The sequence below is a fragment of the Pseudochaenichthys georgianus genome, chromosome 6 (assembly GCF_902827115.2).
Source record: "Pseudochaenichthys georgianus chromosome 6, fPseGeo1.2, whole genome shotgun sequence".
Lineage (NCBI taxonomy): Eukaryota > Metazoa > Chordata > Actinopteri > Perciformes > Channichthyidae > Pseudochaenichthys > Pseudochaenichthys georgianus.
Window position 1 is genome coordinate 6907583 of NC_047508.1, and position 18944 is coordinate 6926526.

Genomic DNA, 18944 nt, shown 5'->3' on the forward strand with positions numbered 1-18944 from the left:
AGTCGTTTTCAAAGTGTATCGGTTTCGGGCTCCGAAGCCGCGGCTTCGTGTGGACGAACCGTCTATACGATAAAGAACTTTAGCGGATACAACTGAAATCGCCTCCGTGTGGACGGGGCCTTAAACTGCAGAGTTGAAGGCAAATAAATTGTGAGATGGAATGGATGGTACTCAGAGAGAGTCCCAAAGTGTTTTAACAACTGATATGTCTTCAGAAACTTTCTTCCATAATGTAGTATTGCATTTTCAAAGAGTTTGGGGACTCAATTATAATAAATACAATTATGGACTTAACAACGCAACTAACCATATTGAACAGGTTTTTAAATATTTCCTTTTAAAATGTAATTGAAATGATAAACAGACTGTATTCTGTTCAATTAACTGTTTTGTCTTTTTGACTCTTTTGACTAAATCAAAGTGAGCAGCATAATGTCCCTGCAGATTGTGACTTATTCAAGTTTCTATTTTTGTGTGTTAATAGAACGATTACAAGGAGCAATCTGTATTCGATCCAGGCTCGTGTCTTCTCCAAGAACCCCCACCTGCGTTACATGTGAGTACAGTAAAGGAAACACACACACACACACACACACACACACACACACACACACACACACACACACACACACACACACACACACACACACACACACACACACACACACACACACACACACACACACACACACACACACACACACACACACACACACACACACACACACACACACACACACACACACAGTTTTAGACCTTGCTAAATACTATATTGGTCTGAATATTAGATTAGATTTTGGAAATGGGGTCATACTATATTTCAAGACTATGCAGGACAGAGAATAGAGAGGACTGGTATATCTACCTTCTAGTGAGTGTTGCATTAATGGTTGTTAGCAGCCTTCATGTAGCTAGGCTAGCATGATTCTAACGGCCCATGCTGTTGTGAAGAAAATGATTCAAAAATCATCTTTTAATGATATTACTGAAAAAAGTCAAGAACCAAGTCGACTCTCAATAGAACCAATAATTATTAGTTTCACAATGGAAATGGCACTACTGTGAGGCTTGGGGTCATCTTGTGATATGCATGGTGTTATATTACCCAACATGGTTATAACATTTTGTAGGATGTTAGAAAGTCAATATTGGCAAAATGAAGTCAGACTGCAGCTTTAGTCCTAAAGCCATTAAAATAACTAATATATTTCTTCATATGAAGATAAAAGGACTTTGTGGTGGCGGTGAGGCTGGGAGTTGGTGATTAACCACCTTGGAAATGAACGATTTTCACATTGAGAGGAAATGGGTTTAGTTGATCTGTGTGTAGAGGAGAGGATCCTTCCAATAGGCTACAAGAAAAGCTTTCTGCCAAAAGTTTCACTTATTTTAAGTAGTGTTAGGTGTGTTAAGAGCTTAAGAGTCCCAAACTTTCATCTGCTACTAGAGACAGTGTTATACTGCATTTAATTCACATTGTCCCATGTGAACAGGGTTGTCAAGCTCAGCTGGGCTTTTTTAAACGTTCAGAGTTCCAGATTTGTGTGAATGAAGCATGTTGTGTTTTCGCTGCTGATGTAACCAACAGTCGATAGATGAGCACACACTCTAGTTTCGTAACATGGATCTACAGTTTAACTCCTTTACTTCTTGATAATTGACCACCATTGACTCATATGTGTTTTTATGGTTAATCATAGTATCAAAGTATACAATAAATTAAATGCATGTATATCATTTATATAAATAACTTTTATTGCTGAAGAACACATTTATAACATGTGACACAAGCCAACATAAACACACAAGCGTAACTTGCAGCTTAGCCTTATAAACTCACTTGAAATTAAATAATCATCGTTAAAAAACATGTGGGTCGCGGGTATTGCATAATAAATATATTAAAATAATAATAATTTAGTTTAATGTTTAAATCCTCAGACCTCTCCCCCGCCGGATCGTGCATAATCATAACCTCTGCAGGGCATCAATCTGCTGCTGTGCGCGCCACATTCGAAATGGCTGAGGTGAAGCTCTCTAGCGGAGAATACAGCATTTTCAATAACACTTCCTCAAGAGCGAAATCCAACGTCTGGGAGGCTTTTGGTGTCATCCTAGATGGAGGAAATAACCAACATCCCACGCTTTTTGAGACAAATATGCAACTGCATGTGTTAATAATTGCACGTTTTCACTACTCATATATAGGCTAGGCTATGCGGGTTCGGGTCGGGTTGCGGATCTTGTCCCGACGTGTCGGGTTGGGTTGCGGAACTAATTGGCAATATGTGCGGGTAGTGGGGCGGGTTCGGTATTGCACGTCGCGGGTGCGGGGCGGGAGCGGGTCTTGAAAGTCAGACCCGTGCAGGACTCTGTGCTACACTACTAACGGGAAATAGACATGAACATTTAAGGTAGTTAATGTTAACAAGACATTTACAGCTGTCTTAACACACACATAGTACTGTATAACGACCAACTCAATATGCTATCACATCTCAAGCCACAGCGTTGTTGTGGGTTTACCTCTGCTGCAAAGCTCACATTACACTGTCACAGATAGTCTTCAGCCATGTGAACAGAGCATCACTGTAGGACGCTTTGTACCATTTCCTTTGTGTTTCCATGTGCTCCAGATTAATGTTCCTCTGCACTTACCTACACTGCAGGCAGAGGTAACATTTGTCACGGCTGCCCTTGCGTATTACTAAGTAAGCCGTGTTCAAGGTGAGGTGGCCCATAAAGCAGGACTTAATCAGCTGCTCCAGCGTAGCAGCTTTAATGGAGCACTGCAGCCAGCAGGAACTTGGACTGGAGCTGCCTTCATATGACCAGTGGAAACATGGCTCTCTATGGGGGTTATTCCCTATCTTTATTCAAGAGCGTGGTCTTTACATTTGAGAGCATAATTGATTGATTTCACATTCAGATTATGTATTTCTTTCCGTCAAACCTGTCCTCGCACTCAAATAGCGCCTGCTTGCGCTTAGATTTGCTCTGCTTCTGCTCAAACTGTACGCTGGCACTCAGATATATTGCTGCTTGCACAGATTTCCAGTGTTCCAGTTTAAAACCTTCTCTTCGCACTCAGGCTGTTTCTGTGCGCTCGTCAAATGTCTGATCTCAGATCTCTGATGTGCGCTTGGATTTTTTGTGCAACAACCCTGTAAAAATCCCTCAACCAATAGGAGGCCAGGTGTCCTTACGGGTGCGTTCGCTTTACTTATAGAGAACCGCAGTGACGCGTCCTAAAACCCGGAAGTAAGTTAGCATTTTTACCACGTCCGGTTCCTTCGACAAAAAGCAATGCAATTTCTCCATAGGATTTTGGAAAATAGCTTGAAATAAGGTCTGTGGTTGAGACACATTGAAGAGACAGATCACGTTTTATTCTACTACATTAAATACATCAGCAGTGACCCCGCTGGTGATTTCTGAAGAGTTGACGTGTCTGAAAAACGATGGATCACCAAGTGGCTGAATAGGACTACAGAAGTTGTCCAGGCCGTTTTACGTCATAACACCGAATACGTAAACACTTCTAAGTTTGTTTGCGCTGTTCTGCTTGAAAGCCAGTCCCTGCCTCCTGAAAACTGTTCAAACAAACACTTCAACTCGTACCATTTCGAATCTGTATGTTTGAATATGGATCTTAAGTCGGCGTGACGTTGAAGCTGCGACCCTGCTGTAGTTCCTTTATAGCATAACGTTAGCATTTTGCTTCTGGCGACTAGATTTATGATTAGAAAATTATAAAAGTAGGGGAGACATGTGGATATTATCCGGCTGAACAAAACGTGATCCGTCTCTTAAATGTGTCTCAACCACAGACCTTATTTCCAGCTATTTTCCAAAATCCTATGGAGAAATTGCATTGCGTTTTTGACGAAGGAACCGGAAGGAGTATACTTCCGGGTTTTAGGACGCGTCACTGCAGTTCTCTATTAGAGCGTCCCGTAAGGGCGGTTACTCTTTGGTTTATAAGTTCCCGCCCTCCACAGCTTTATTACATATACTTCACTTGTTTCATTTACAACTTTTGGGGGGGAAAAAGCACAGTTAATATATATTTATATACCAGCACCATACTATAATAGCTACGTTAATAGTAGCCGTAGCACACCGATACCGAGGCCGTGTGCTGGAGCAGAAACACAGTCTGGAGGATCGCTGTCCAACATGTAGCAAAGTCAAGGACCACAAGTAAGTATTTTATTTTAATGGTTAAATATTAACGTTAACGTTACTTCCTTCAAATTAATTTGGTAGTCATATTTGCGGCACATCTATGATAATAATTGGCTTTCAACTGACAACAAAATGTGTTTCTTTTTTTCTTATTTCATTGTTTAGGAATAGGGAAATATACAGTTTTATTCATGTAATGGTTAATTTAAGATCCAGTGTCGTTTTTATACGTACAAAAGTGGTGGGGCACGAAAAACTTTATGTGTATATATAAGCTTCTGGTGCTTCTTTAAACACGTAAACAAATAGCTGGCTATACATGGTTCCGATAGGATAGAGAGACGGGGGGGGGGGGGGGGGGGGTGTCGCTCTATGCAAGTCAATGGGACTCCCTAATAGTTACAAATCGATGCTAAAGGGCCCCTCACTGCGTTGATAGTGACGCCAAGGGAACCTGACATTTAGGACAAGTTTGAGATTATATAAAGCTTGCATCAGCTTGTGTCAAGCTTTCCACCTTTCTGCCAGTGTACCCTACCCAAGATGTACTAAGACATCTACTGTTAAGGCCCCACAGCTGCTGATATGCAGAAGTGGAAAAGGTATTCCCTACAGGTTATGGATTGGATTGATCCAAGATGCCCTAGTCTCTGGAAGTTACTGCTATTTCCTCAGTGCAGCGGTATAAAGTGTTTAACTGGTTGTACGGTGTCACTTTAATGGTTTCAGTAATACGTATATATATAAGTATATATACGTCTGTGTTTGGAGTATATTGCTGTCTCAACATAGTTTTCTGAAGACCTAGAGTAAACGAGGACATTTGCATGATCTTTATTGAGCCATTGGCAACTCCCAGAAGTAATTCTCACTTTCCGACAGGATGTTGAAAACAACCCTGAACAAGAAAACAGAATAGAGAATTTCGTGTACACAAAATGCAAGCAATAAAATGAGAGAGTAAACAGACAGTTTATCTCAGAACTGTCATCATGAAGATAAATAGTGTTGAGTTTGTTATATTGGAGCTGCGGGCCAAGACAATTGCATGGAGAAAAAAGAACAGCTTTCAATTTTAAACAGTTCAGATTCAACGTGCGAGTTAAAGACATTTGCCCATAAAACCTGATTCATATAAGAACATATTTTGGATTACTGTGCATCAGATGCCGAATGTAGAAACACACAACAAGTCCTCCAACTCATACGACCAAATGGGTCGATTGTTTAAGCCCTTATTACGACCAAATATGTCGTTTGTTCAAGTGCTTAATACGACCTATAATTACGTTTTAAAATTGTCGGCCTCTAGTGCTCCCGTTGAATGCAAACGTTACAGAGCGTTGTTTATTCACAAATAACCCTCTCTGTAAAATCCTAAATTATAGGATAGTTTGGCCATTAAAACGCTTTATGATTAGATTTCTAGCGAGAAGTATATATTGTACTTTTAGAATCCATGTCCAGTCGATATGTAGGATCTATAGTTTGATAGATATTACGAAGATGATTTGAGGTTGCGTCAGGAGAACGTGTAAACGTGCAAGCCTCCATGTACATTTCCGGTCTCAACGTTTTCATAATAAAACCAATGATCAAATTATTTAACAATGATATCTGCAGTACTCATCCACTAAAAAACATCAGTTTATCCTAGTTAATTATATGACATTAATTGGTTTAAATTGTGTACAATGCTTTTGTGTTTTTCCCATAGGTTTTTCTCTTTAGATTCTGAGAGACAAATTTCTTTTTTCAGAGGTTTTGATAGGCTAAAATCACGCCGCAATGCACGTCGGGATATAGTGTTTATGTGATATGAAATCGGAAAACATTTTTTAAAAATAAAATAATAACGGCATTGTAATACACGGTTCGGCTGCATTAAATATGACATATCTGCCCTAGATATGTATTTATAGAGCCCTGATCAGAAGACCTTTTGACAAACTGGCAGAGATGCCGCCAAAACTGAATACGTGAGGAGGACCATAAATATATCAACAATTAAACAACATCTTCCATTTCTTTTCACACAATACGTCTCCTTGCAGTATCAACACTAATTCGGCTGACTTTTATATTTGATCCAATGAGTAGATAGGCTGTGTTTACACCATAACGGCGCACAGCTGATAGAAAGGGACTTTTTTGTAGTTTTTAAAGATATTACTGATTTTCTGAACTACCTTTCCAACTCCTCATGCAGTTGACTGTTACAGGTCTATACAGGTTCATGGTACAATGCATAAGCTTCACATCGAGAGACTGAAACTGTATTTTCCTTTACCGTTCTGTTTTAATTTCACAATAAAGTGAATAGTCATATTATGTTTGATATTATTATGTTTTATTAACTAGACCACTGGTCTAAACCGCACCTCCTAGTGGTTAAAGCACGTTATTGAATTTAGTTGTTGAATAAGTTATATTTGATGAACACATTTAAATATTAAGAGTAGCCTACATACAAAATAGGGGTCAATGATAGAAATATAGAATGGAAATATCAAGAAGATACTGTAGTGATCTCTACAATAAAACAGTTTAGTGCAGGACGTCCAAAGATATTAACAGGAGGATGTGCAAAACAGACAAACTGATAAGGCTGAATTTTACTCAGGTGTAACTAAAGTCTGATTTAAGGTTTTTTTTATATTTCACATCATTAATCAGAATCGGCAAAGTAACAAAAATAAATGTAGTAGAGTAAAAATACCAGGTTAACCTCTGAATTGTAGTGGAGTAGAACAAAGTAGTACATGCTGCTGTAACAAAAACATTTCCCAACTTGGGATCAATAAAGTATCTTATCTTCATATGATCGATGGCTACTGCCATATTTGCTAAATGTGCATCTGAACCTTGACAAGTGCATGTTTCAGGCTTATCAATGAACAACAGGAGGGGTCACAGACATAAGACCAGCTGTCATGTGGGTATATTAATGCTGCCCATTATGGACACAAGCAATTTTCACCCATGTATTAATTATATGTTTTAAATTTGATAACACCAATGTGTTTCATATCCCCTAAACCTCCAGGGATGTATACAGTTTAATACTGGCAACTTCTAATTGTGGGAAATACGAAAACATCTTTTTAAAACTACAATTCCCAGTAGAGACGTGCCATAGAACATGTTGCGAAACACACAATAGCCAGCAAGTGTAATTCTGGGGGGGAGGGCCGGGCTGGACCCGTCCAAGTCCAGTTTTGGATAGTCTGGCGTGGTTCCATTCCATTTCAAAGAGCTGTTTGACACTCGGCGTAACCTTGTCGCACTGCCACTCCAACATCCAATCACAGAGCATGAGGGCTAATCACGGGGTTTGTAAAGCAAGGCGGATGTTGTAGTCCCAAACGATAGCTGGGGATTCTGGGTAGTGTAGTGTCTTTGGAAACTCTGTAGTGTCTAAACTCCCAAAAAACAATTTGTTTCTCCGAATCGAAGGTTAAAAACACAAAAGCATTGTACACAATTTAAACCAATCAATATTGTGTAATTAACAAGGATAAACTGATGTTTTTTAGTGGATGAGTAATGGAGATATCACTGTGTAATCATTTGACAGTGTGGGGAATACTTCCGGTTTTATTATGAAAACTTCGAGACCGGAAATACTGTTTTCACCCACGCTAACTTTACATGGAAGCTGCCCCATATACAGTACACGTTCTCCTGGCGAGACCTCAAATCATCTTCGTATATCTATCAAACTGTAGATCCTACACATCCACTGGACGTAGATTATAAATGTACGCTATACACTTCTCGCTAGAAATCTAATAAAAAAGCATTTTAATGGCCAAACTATTCCACAATTTGTGAATAAACGACCCTCCGGAGCGTTTGCAATCGACAGGAGCATGTTGTTTCTTACACGACCACTAGAGGTGCTACACTTTAAAACGTGACTCTGGGTCGTATTTAGCTGCTGAACAATCGACCTATATGGTCGTTTTTTGTAGGAGGACAGGCTGGAAACACAGTATTCAAGGTAATGGGTGACAACTATGTTAGACAACACATCAAAAACTGAAGACATGCCTACGGGAGTTTGGGGTCCCGCCTGCAACGCCTTCATTGGATTCCTTAGTTTACTACCATGACATAGTGACATCACTATGTAACACTCATACAGCGCTCCAACACAATGTGAAAGGCTAAGGGGCGGGACATCTCTAAGCAGTTGACCAATCACAACAGAGCCGGCCAGCTAACCAATCAGAGCAGACTGGGCTCTGGTTTCAGACAGAGGGTGAAAAGAGGTGCTGCAGCACAGGCAGTATGAGAAAAATAAAGAGCTTTTTGAACATTAAAGCATGGAGACATTTCACAGTAGACACACTAAATACAAATATGAACCTGACAATGAGCAGAATATGTCCTCTAGTCTATAACATTGAAGAGAATGCTGTGGTAGAAAATCAAAGTCCAAGCAATAACAGTAATGCTTTGTCACTTCTCATTAGAGCAGCTGTCATACATGCAGCCTGCAGACAAACAGACATGATTAATCATTTAACACCCTGTTACATCTAATAACATCCACTACAATGCATGTGCTGTATAAGATGCATCACTTCTTTCCATAGAGAGATGGTTGTAAACAGCTTTTTATGAATGCAACCAATATTAATGCCTCTAATAACCAACTGAATACAAATAATTGTCATTCCTTTATTAAATGGTAAGAACACCCAGAAATAATAATAATAATAATAATAATAATACATGAGACTTGTATAGCACTTTTCAGGAAACTCAAAGACGCAAAAACAAACAAAGAAAAATACAAAAAGAGATAAACAAAACAGAAAATAGGGGGGGGGGGGGGTCAGTCGTTGAATGTAGTGTTGAACAGGTGGGTTTTGAGTGATGTTTTGAATGCTGTGAGGGACGAAGAATCTCTGATGGATTGGGGTAGTGAGAAAGTTTTCCTAAGCCCTCTCTCCCATCACACAGAGAATGCAGATTCATATCCCTGCAGACACAAACGAGCTAAAAAACGAGCTTAAAAACTTATAATGTGTTTGTTGGAAAGAATAATGTTAGAGCAATTTATGGCTCACCAACCTTACATGTTAACACAGAGAGAGATCAATTAAACACAAACACAGACATGGTTGAGATGAATTATTATTCAGTTGTGCAACAACATATAACAATGGGGAAACATTTACCTTGCTTCTCAGCAACCAATCGCAGAAATGCCCCCCAACAAAGTAGACGTTTCACACAGCCTATATAGCAACTGTAATGACCACACACTCATTTTCCCTAATCATGTTTAACTAGCACACGAACATCATGTTCTCCAAATGGACGCACCAACATCAGAGCAACATGTATGTTCAATATGTCGAAAGGTTTACTTAACATGGGTACATCTGCTGATAATTGCGGAAAAGGCAATGGAGCCTCTCTGACCTGTGTTACCTTAATAAATAAGCCAGAAATACGCTGTCATAAGGAATCTGCCATAACAATAACATGTATTAATTTAATGTGCAAATAAAGATCCATCTCATTAATTATACAAAACAAATGCAATGTAAACGTTTTCTTTAAGTGGTCTTCAAGGAGCACTTCCTCTCAGTTAGAGGTTAAACCTTTATTAAAGCAGAATGCTAAGTACATGGAGCTCAAGTATTAAACTGTCATCATCGTGAATGCAAAACACTACATTTCTTTAGCACATAGCGGATGCATTTGCTCTACTTCATCTTGACATCCTGTTTCTTCTGGCATAGCGACCGTCTCCAAGGAACAGTGTCCAATCAGGGCTTCAGCCGGCTCTACATGGGGGCGGCCATCTTAGTACTTCCGAGACTTCCTGAACAGCAGGAAGTGGGCAGATGGTGTTTGTTTCTCTCTGTGTGTAGGGGTATGTGGATTTGTGTGTTTATGCTTGTTGCTTAGAAACTTGGATGTTCCCAAGCCTCTACAGCCCTCTTCAAACAGACCATTGCTTATTGAATTAATTAAAATTTTGTCAGGGATATAAAAGATGGCCAAACAAATGTTCTCCTTTTCAAAATGTTGAAATTTTAATATGTTTTTGTGTTTCAATACACATTCTAAGTAGGGATGCTCCGATCGCCAATTTTGGGGCCGTCGCCGGTCGCCGGAATCAGTATCGGCCAATACCGATCGCCGATCCGATCGAGTGGGCGGGGCCTATGGGGATCTTCCATTTAAAGTGATAACTTTACAACTCAGTTAATGGGGCTCAGTTAATGGGGCTCATTCACTGGCGCTTCCACAAACAACAACCAACATAATTATTACATTGAAATGAAGTACATTATTCAAGTTTACATTAACTTTGGAGAATAACACGGGAGAAATGAGCGGAAGCGCTCTCTTTTCCTCTCTCCCTCTCTCTCTCTCTCTCTCTCTCTCTCTCTCTCTCTCTCCTGACAGCATGTCAGTATCTCATGCAGCTCCCTGATCCAGTAATGAGTGACCCGACAGTGAAGCATAAATATATGTATAACTAGTTTAGCTTGATCCAGAGGTAGATAAAATAGCTAAGTGTGTTAGGTCTAACTCTTAGTGTGTGTTTCGCTCCGCTCACCGGTCCGTCACAGCGGGTGGAGCTGCAGGATTTCTGCTTCACACACGTTGCCGATATTTTACTGTCATTTTCGGACACCTTAAAATACTGCCAGACTGGTGAAGCCATTTTGGCGAGCTTGTTTTGCCGTGCACAGAGAAAAGTGTCATGTATTTTACGTCATCATTTTACGTCATGCGATCGGCTCTCGCGATCGATCGGCAGAGAGTGAGTATCGGCCGATATCGATCGGCAGCCGATCGATCGGAGCATCCTTAATTCTAAGACAGCCAATTTGCTTAAAGGGGCCGATTGGTCAACGGCTTAAAGAGGAGTCGGAAATGTCCTGCCCCTTAGCCTATCAGGTACAATATGTTAAAGTGCTTGCCAACAGAAGCAACAGTGTTAGATAATGATGCAACTTTTTTCAGAAGTAAAGTCAAAGAGTAAAATAGAGCTGTTTCAGGCAGGGGGAGAGAAACTCCCTCTGGAAGTAACACAGGGATTTTAGCCTTTGTAGACCCACATGCATTGAAACCTATATAACACACTACATGAAAGGGAAAACCCCCCAAAGCATAATAGGGACTCTTTAAACATACAGTGCAGTATTTTTTTACTTTCTACTTACGCACACAGTTTAGTCTATTTTAATTTTACCCACCCTAGTATTGACATTGGGTTTAAAAATATCCATACAGCACTGAGGGAATAATGTTTGGTTCTGAACAGGAGCAACTTGGCAGTTCCCAAGAGGCAAACTAGCACCCCTTAAAATACCAGTCCACTTTCCTCACTTGGTCTTTGTCAGGACTTGAACCGGCAACCCTTGGGTATCCAAGCTAAGTCCATACAGACTGAGCCATAATCAACATGTTGAATATTTTCATATTAACGATAGAATGCTAATCAAAGGAGTTGTTCATAGTAACAACATTATCACCAACTCTGCGACTTTATTCTTTTGGTTTTCCTACGGACAAATGTACCCTTTGTGTTCAGACTTGTTTTGTACGGTAGCAGTAGCTCTTTCCAGTGAAAAAGCTCTAAAACCAAACCCCACTGTACACTCCCTGTTCATCAACCACAGCACAAACACAATAAGTAAGCTAGTCAAATAAAAATAGTGAAGCATTTACTGTAAGCCAAATGCTTCCTAAATCCCAGCTTCTGGGATTCTCAAACACATAAACCTGCTTAGGTGAACTTTGGGAACATTTGTCTTTGTTTAGGCCATGGTGCACGCAGTATGTGTGAGGGAAACTTCTGAAGCAATTGGAGTCAGGACTCAGAGAGACACGAGGAGAGCTGGAGCTTTGATGGCAAACACTGACGGTTTATTTGGAGCTTCGGCCGAATAATTCACAAGACATGTTACGGGCCACGAGTTGACCACACGGTTGAGATGCCACAATCAATTCTGAAGAATTCTACCCCAGACCCGCGTATTTAGCTAGTTCTGCGAGAATAATCAACATTGAGCCTAACAAGATAGAATCATAACACCTCTATCAGCTGACGCCAACAGGCAGGTTGCAGGTGCCTGTGCTCAGTCAGGATAGTATGAACTGATCAACTGAGTCAAAGTTATGGGCCTTGGAAAATATTTCCCCAACAGTATGTTTCGTAACATACAGTAGTCACTGGAACTTATTAATGTTTGCGGCTCCTCAGTTGTCATTTCATTTAATTTCAAACCTTTATTTATACAGATAAATCCCATTGAGATCATTGATCTCTTTTCCAAGGGAGACCTGCTCCAGTAGTTCCACATGAAACATAAAAACATAAACAGAACAACAAAAGGACATCACACAGCATCATTTACATAATTATCCACATAAACAGGTACCAATAGCTTCCGATTGAGTAGCATCCAACCATTTAATTTGCAGACTATTCCAAGACAGAGGAGCTGCGCATCTAAAAGCTGTCTTCCCTAAGACAGTCCTAGCAGTTTGCACATTTAATAAAACCACAGCATTCGATCTCAGGCAGTAGCCACCTACAATTTTCCGTGAGATCAGGGAGCAGATATAAGATGGAAGTTTCCCATGGCTTTGTATATAAAAATGTACCAGTGACTGAGCCTCCGTACAGTTAGTGAAAGCAAACCAGCCCTTGCATACAGGGGACAGTGATGGATTAATGCTTTACAGTTTGTCACACATCTCAGTGCACTGTGATACGCAGCATCTAACTTGACCAGGCAATGGGCAGGTGCATTCAGATAGACCAGATCCCCATAGTCCAGCACAGGTAAAAAGGTCACAGAGCCTTTTCCTGGCCTCAAGCGAGAAACAGGACTTGTTCCTGTAGAAGAAACCTAGCCTAACCCTCAGCTTTTTAGCAGGTTATTAACATGAAGTTTAAAAGAGAGACAATCATCAAGCCAGATACCTAGGTATTTGTAACAGGCAACAACTTTAAGTTTTGTTCCTTGCCTAGTTACAATATCTAAAACAGGCTCTGGTGTCTTTTTTGCTTTTGAAAAGAGCATTACCTTGGTTTTATCCACATTTAAAAGAAGCTTTAATTCAGAGAGCTGAGTCTGAATAGTGTTAAAAACAGCGTGTAATTTAACAACAGCCTCTTTAATGGAGGGACCTGCAAAATACATTACAGTATCATCCGCATAAAAATGTAAAGTAGCTTCATCCACATTATCACCTACGCTGTTAATATATATGGAGAATAAAAGTGGTCCTGTCAATAGTTATAATATATATATTAGTAACAATATTTGCCCGGATTTGTTTAGTGGTGGAACGTAGCAAAGTACACTTATCATTTGTACTCTAAGATGCACTTTGTTGTCTTTTGTGATTGTTCTTTGTAAAGTTATTAAATAAGCTTTGGTTTTTATCTAAGTGAACAAATAAGTATACATATGGAAACAAAAAATGTTGTCATTTAAAGTTTCTATGTAGGCCTTTTTCAAAGTCACAATTTTATTTTTTACAAAAGAAGAGGTTTGTCGATAACAACACCCCTTTGAGTTTGATGGTGAGGACAACACATGACAAGTGTTCATTTGATTGACACATGGAACAATCCCAGACTGCAATGCGTCACACAGACAGAATGACTGACAGTTTTAATTACCGTGGCAACACCTGTCATTTCACAGCCCAGTCAGCGGCTCTGAAAATAGCCTATGCTAATCAAATGTGTGTGTGTGTGTGTACTGTACTAAGTGAGTTTCATCTGTAACACTCATTACAGATAATTGATGAAGATGATGAGGATGATCGTGGTAAGATATACATAGAAATATAGGGGAATTAAAGAAAAGAGTAGTGGTTCATACATTATGCCATGTGTTACACAAAGTGTCGCTAGCTAGCTAGGTAGCGTATCTACAACCGTAAGGTCGGTAGTTCAATCCTGGCCCATGTGTTCAAAGTTTCCTGGGTCAAGATTCTGAACCCCAAATTCTCCCGATGGCATGGTCAACGGTGGGAATGTGTGTGAATCTTGATCTCTCCTAATGAGGAAGTGACACCTTGTAGGACAGCCTTGGCCTCTGTATGGGCAGCTATGGCTAAGAGTTGGTGGTTCAATCCCAAGCCTCCGCATACAACATGTCGTTGGTGACCTTGGGCAAGATACTGATCCCCAAATTGCTCTGGAAGGCATGGTCAAGAGTATTGCTGTCACGATCTGTCCGTGTTGTGTTTTGTCTCGTCTTTTTCTGTCTTTGGTTTCCTGTTTGATTTTGTAAAGTGTTCACCCCCCGTTCCTGCCTGTTGCTTTCTGTCTGTTTTCCCTCCCTGATTACCCGATTGTGTTCACCTGGTGCCCCTGTGTTTTCTCCTCCCTCCTCACCTGTCTCTTGTTTGTTTGATTAGTCCTGTGTGTATTTAGGTTCTGTGTTTTCTGTTAGTCTTTGTGAGTTCCTTGTTGTAGTTTGACGTTGTTCACGGGTGTTACGACCCGCCTCCCTACTCAATAGTAGTGGCTCGTGAGGCAGTCCGCAACATAAAACAAAAGTACACAACACGTAGGCACTAAACTGTGCTCGTACATTTATTTCCACAATCATAAAACATACACTGGAGGACAGGTAATACAAACAAAAAGACGGAGGGGACTTGGGCCAACCACACCACGGGCCGTAGGATCCAGAGCCTTCCTCCGCTACCCAAAATCCAACAGAACCTAACGGGAGAAATAAAACCGCGAAAACCTAATACTAACACGTCCTCCAGGAAACACAACAAAAAGGCAAAAGAGCTCTGACACAGCAGAGACATCCGGAGTAGTGATCGGCCTCCTCCTTCTCCTTCAGTCTCCTCTTTTATGCGTGGGCTGATTGGCAACTGGGAACACCTGCGCCGAGCTCGGCTGAGTATCAACTGGGAACACCTGAGGAAGGCGGAGCCAGGTGTTCCTGCACAGCAGAGAGAACAAAGAGGACAACAAAAGGGGGGGAGTACGTAACAACGAGGAAGAGTTCTGTTTTGCTCTGTCTGTAGCCTTGAAATAAAGGTATTTTCAGTTAATCTGCATTTGGGTCCTGCTCGCCTCTCTAAACCCTGACAGAAGGAACTCACCAAATATGGGCCCAGCAGATCCTTTTGAGCAGGATTTGTTGGATTTTACTTTTTCTTTGGCTACCTGCTCTGATCGATGGATGGGAGCGTCCGGGGTTCAGCAGCGAGAGGCTGCTCTGGCAGCGGCGCGCCAGATAACTATGGAGAAACCAGGCTTGGTGAGATTCTTACCGGGCGGGATTTTGGATTTCCTCATGGTGTGTTATCTCCTGCCTGACAGCCCCAGGCCTCCCAACTCCCGTTATGACACCACACGCATCGGTGTGGTCCGTTTGGAGTCAACCCTGGCTTCAGGAGCCATTCTCTGGAACTTGTCTGGCCTTTGGAGGTCCACGGAGCCTCCAAACGGCTCCTAAAGGAAGGGGTCGCAAGGCCAGGTTAGCAGCCCGAGCCCAAAGATCCATGGTTCCGGCCCCAGCAGCCATGGTTCCAGACCCAGTTCTGGCCCCAGTAGCCATGGTTCCGGCCCCAGTTCTGGCCACAGCAGCCATGGTTCCAGACCCAGTTCTGGCCCCAGTAGCCATGGTTCCAGACTCAGTTATGGCCCCAGCAGCCATGGTTCCAGACCCAGTTCTGGCCCCAGCAGCCATGGTTCCAGACCTAGTTCTGGCCCCAGCAGCCATGTTCCCGTCCCCAGTTCCGGCCCCAGCGGCCATAGTCCCATCTCTTGTCCCTTCTCGAGTCCTAACTCAATTCCCTTCTCTGGTCCCCTCTCTAGTCTCTTCTCGAGTTCCCCCTCTAGTCCCTTCCCAAGTCCCTTCTCTAGTCCCTCCTCAGGTCACTTCTCTAGTCCCTTCTCAGGTCCCTTCTCCAGTCCCACCTCTAGTCACTTCTCTAGTCCCTCCTCAGGTCACTTCTCAGGTACCAACTCTAGTCCCTTCTCTAGTCCCTTCTCTCTTCTCTTGTCCCTACTCAAGTCCCTTCTCTAGTCCCTTCTCTAGTCCCATCTCTAGTCCCATCTTTAGTCACTTCTCTAGTCCCTTCTCAAATCCCAACTCTAGTCCCATCTCAAGTTCCCTCTCGAGTCCCCTCTCCAGTTTCTTCTCAAGTCCCCTCTCCAGTTCCCTCTCGAGTCCCCTCTCCAGTTTCCTCTCGAGTCCCCTCTCAAGTCATCTCTCGAGTTCCCTCTCGGGTCGCCTCTCGGGTCCTCTCTCGGGCCCCCTCTCGAGTCCCCTCTCGAGTCCCGTCTCGAGTTCCCTCTCCAGTCCCAACTCAAGTTCCTACTCAAGTCCCAACTGAAGTGCCATTGGAGGTACCGCTGGGGGTCCTACCAACTCCATGTCTTGTCCCGTTGGGGGTCCCGCCGACTACTCTCCTGCCGGGGGTCCTGCCAACCCTATGTCCTGTCCCGTTGGAGGTCCCGCCGACTGCTCTCCTGCCGGGGGTCCTGCCAATCCCGTGTCCTGGTCCTCTTCCGTGGGGGATCCTGCCGAGGCCTGTCCCACCAGCACTGTTTCCTGTCCGGCCGATACCGGGTCCTGCCCGGCCTCCGGCCCGGCCTCCGGCCCGGCCTCCGGCCCGGCCTCCGGCACTGTCCCGTCAGCGCCTTCCTCCCTGGCCTCCGGAGGTGTCTGGTCTTCGCCCTCGAGCCCGGCCCCCTGAGAGCCGCGATCTTCGCCCTCAAGCCTGGCCCCCTGAGAGCCGCGGTCTTCGCCCTCGAGCCCGGCCCCCTGAGTGCCGCGGTCCTCGCCCTCGGGCCCGGCCCCCTGACTCTTCCTGCCGCTGCCTTTGCCCTCGGGCCCGGCTCCCTGACTCTTCCTGCCACTGCCTTCGCCCTCATGCTCCGCCCCCTGAGTTTGCCTGCTGTGGCCTTCGCCCACTTTTTGAACTCTGCCTTGCCCCCGGGCCGTCCGCCCGAGTCCCCCTTTTCAAACTCTGCCTTGCCCCCGGGCCATCCACCTGAGACCCCATCATTGATCTCTGCCTTGCCCCCGGGCCGTCCGCCCGAGACCCCTTCCGGGTCCTCCGCTGTGCCCCTGGGCTGTCAGCCCATGCCCGTCCTCCAGACCCCCTCCACCCACCCCGTTGGCCCTAGTTTTGTGTCCCTCCTCCGGTCCCCCTCCGCCCACCCTGCTGGACTTTTTTTGGGACGTCTGGGATCGTCCCCTTTTTTTGGGACGTCGTCAGGAGCTCCAACAAGGCGTGTAGGACAGAGAGTGAATACACATACTATACAGAGATGCTGTATGAGAAACCAATGTGAGTTTGGAACATTGAACAATGTAAATATATTCTAGTAGACCTCAACAATGTAAGTATGATCATTATAAATGGCCATGTCATGGGACCTTTAAAGATTCAACTAATCTGTTCTGTCATTACTACAATATTATGTACACACCAGAGGTTAAACTGTTTCTTAAATATTGTTGACCCAACAGTAATGGACAGCCAACAGGCCTAAAATAAAATGGAAAGTGTACTACATGTACATGTCATTTGCTTCGTCAAAGTGTTGAAACTATTTGTCCAAAATGTGTTGACTGTAGAGGTTATTTGACCACTTATTCGTACTTAATGCTTATTAGAACAATTGGAAATCTCAAGAAAAAAGGGGATTGCCTTACTTTCTACATTCTGGTTTGTTCTGCATCGGTTGTCATCTAAATTGTAATTTTCAGAGTTATTGAGAACATCCAGGCTGTGTTTGTGTTTGTTGGCACATTCAAAATGGTAGATAGCAGACATCCTTTCCAACATGGCAGGTTAAAAGGCTGAGCGAGAAGTAGAGGAGTTCATATGAAAATATTTTCAAATGAAAATATTTAAGGCGCATGATTGCACTACAGTTTGAGCTCAGTGCCCGGTGCTCCTCAGGCGTGGAGGGGTAATCAGAGACAAAACAGAGATAGAAATAGAAATGTGTCTTTCTAGCTGTCTCTTCCCTTCCCTCCTGTCCTGAGAGGAATACTGATGAGGGCCATAATCTCAGCAGCCATGAATAATAAACATTGTTACATCACCAGCTAAGAGAAGGGGGTGGGGGGCACAGATGGAACAGGTTCACTACAGGAAGAGTCACTGTCACTACCGACACTACTGCTACAAATACTTCTACTACCACTTCTCAGTATTAAGACATTTAGCAAAGTTCTTCCTTGACTTTTTTACAATTTTCTCCTGAAATCTTTCATACTAGGTAGCTACGTACTAACTCATTACGTAATAGAAATATGTAATCAGATTACTGGTACATTTATGGGGATTATTGGAATTATAATATTACAATACATTAACAAATTCAAATATTATACGTAGACGTACTGCCTGTATTTTTGGATTTTCATTTAGGCAACTTTCATTCTTCTTTATTTTACATATATATATTTTTAATGTATTAGTTGGTTGTCTTACATAATACACTTAATTAAAAAAACATTGTATTCATATTTATTTTCTCTTATATTTAATCAAACTTCATTTGATATTGAGGTATTCCAAAATTGACCAAAAGTAATCAGGTTACTGTTATATTTTGACACTAAGATTAGATTTTATATTTTGACAAATACCTATCCGTAACGGAATACATGTTGGAAGTAACCCTGCCTGGTTATAATCTGGTTATAATGCATATTCAATGTTTAGTTGTGTCCTTCACCTAATGGCAGAACATGCTGCAGGATCTTTAAAAA

At 42.5% G+C, this 18944-nt stretch overlaps 1 protein-coding gene across 1 annotated transcript in view; it reads left to right on the forward strand.

The window, feature by feature from the left end:
* Window positions 1-18944, forward strand: part of ntrk3a (neurotrophic tyrosine kinase, receptor, type 3a) — a 235886-nt gene that overhangs the window by 60749 nt on the left and 156193 nt on the right. The window contains exon 3 of the mRNA XM_034085760.2: window positions 485-556. Within this exon, the coding sequence (XP_033941651.1) occupies window positions 485-556 (72 nt within the window). The remainder of the gene's footprint in view (window positions 1-484; window positions 557-18944) is intronic.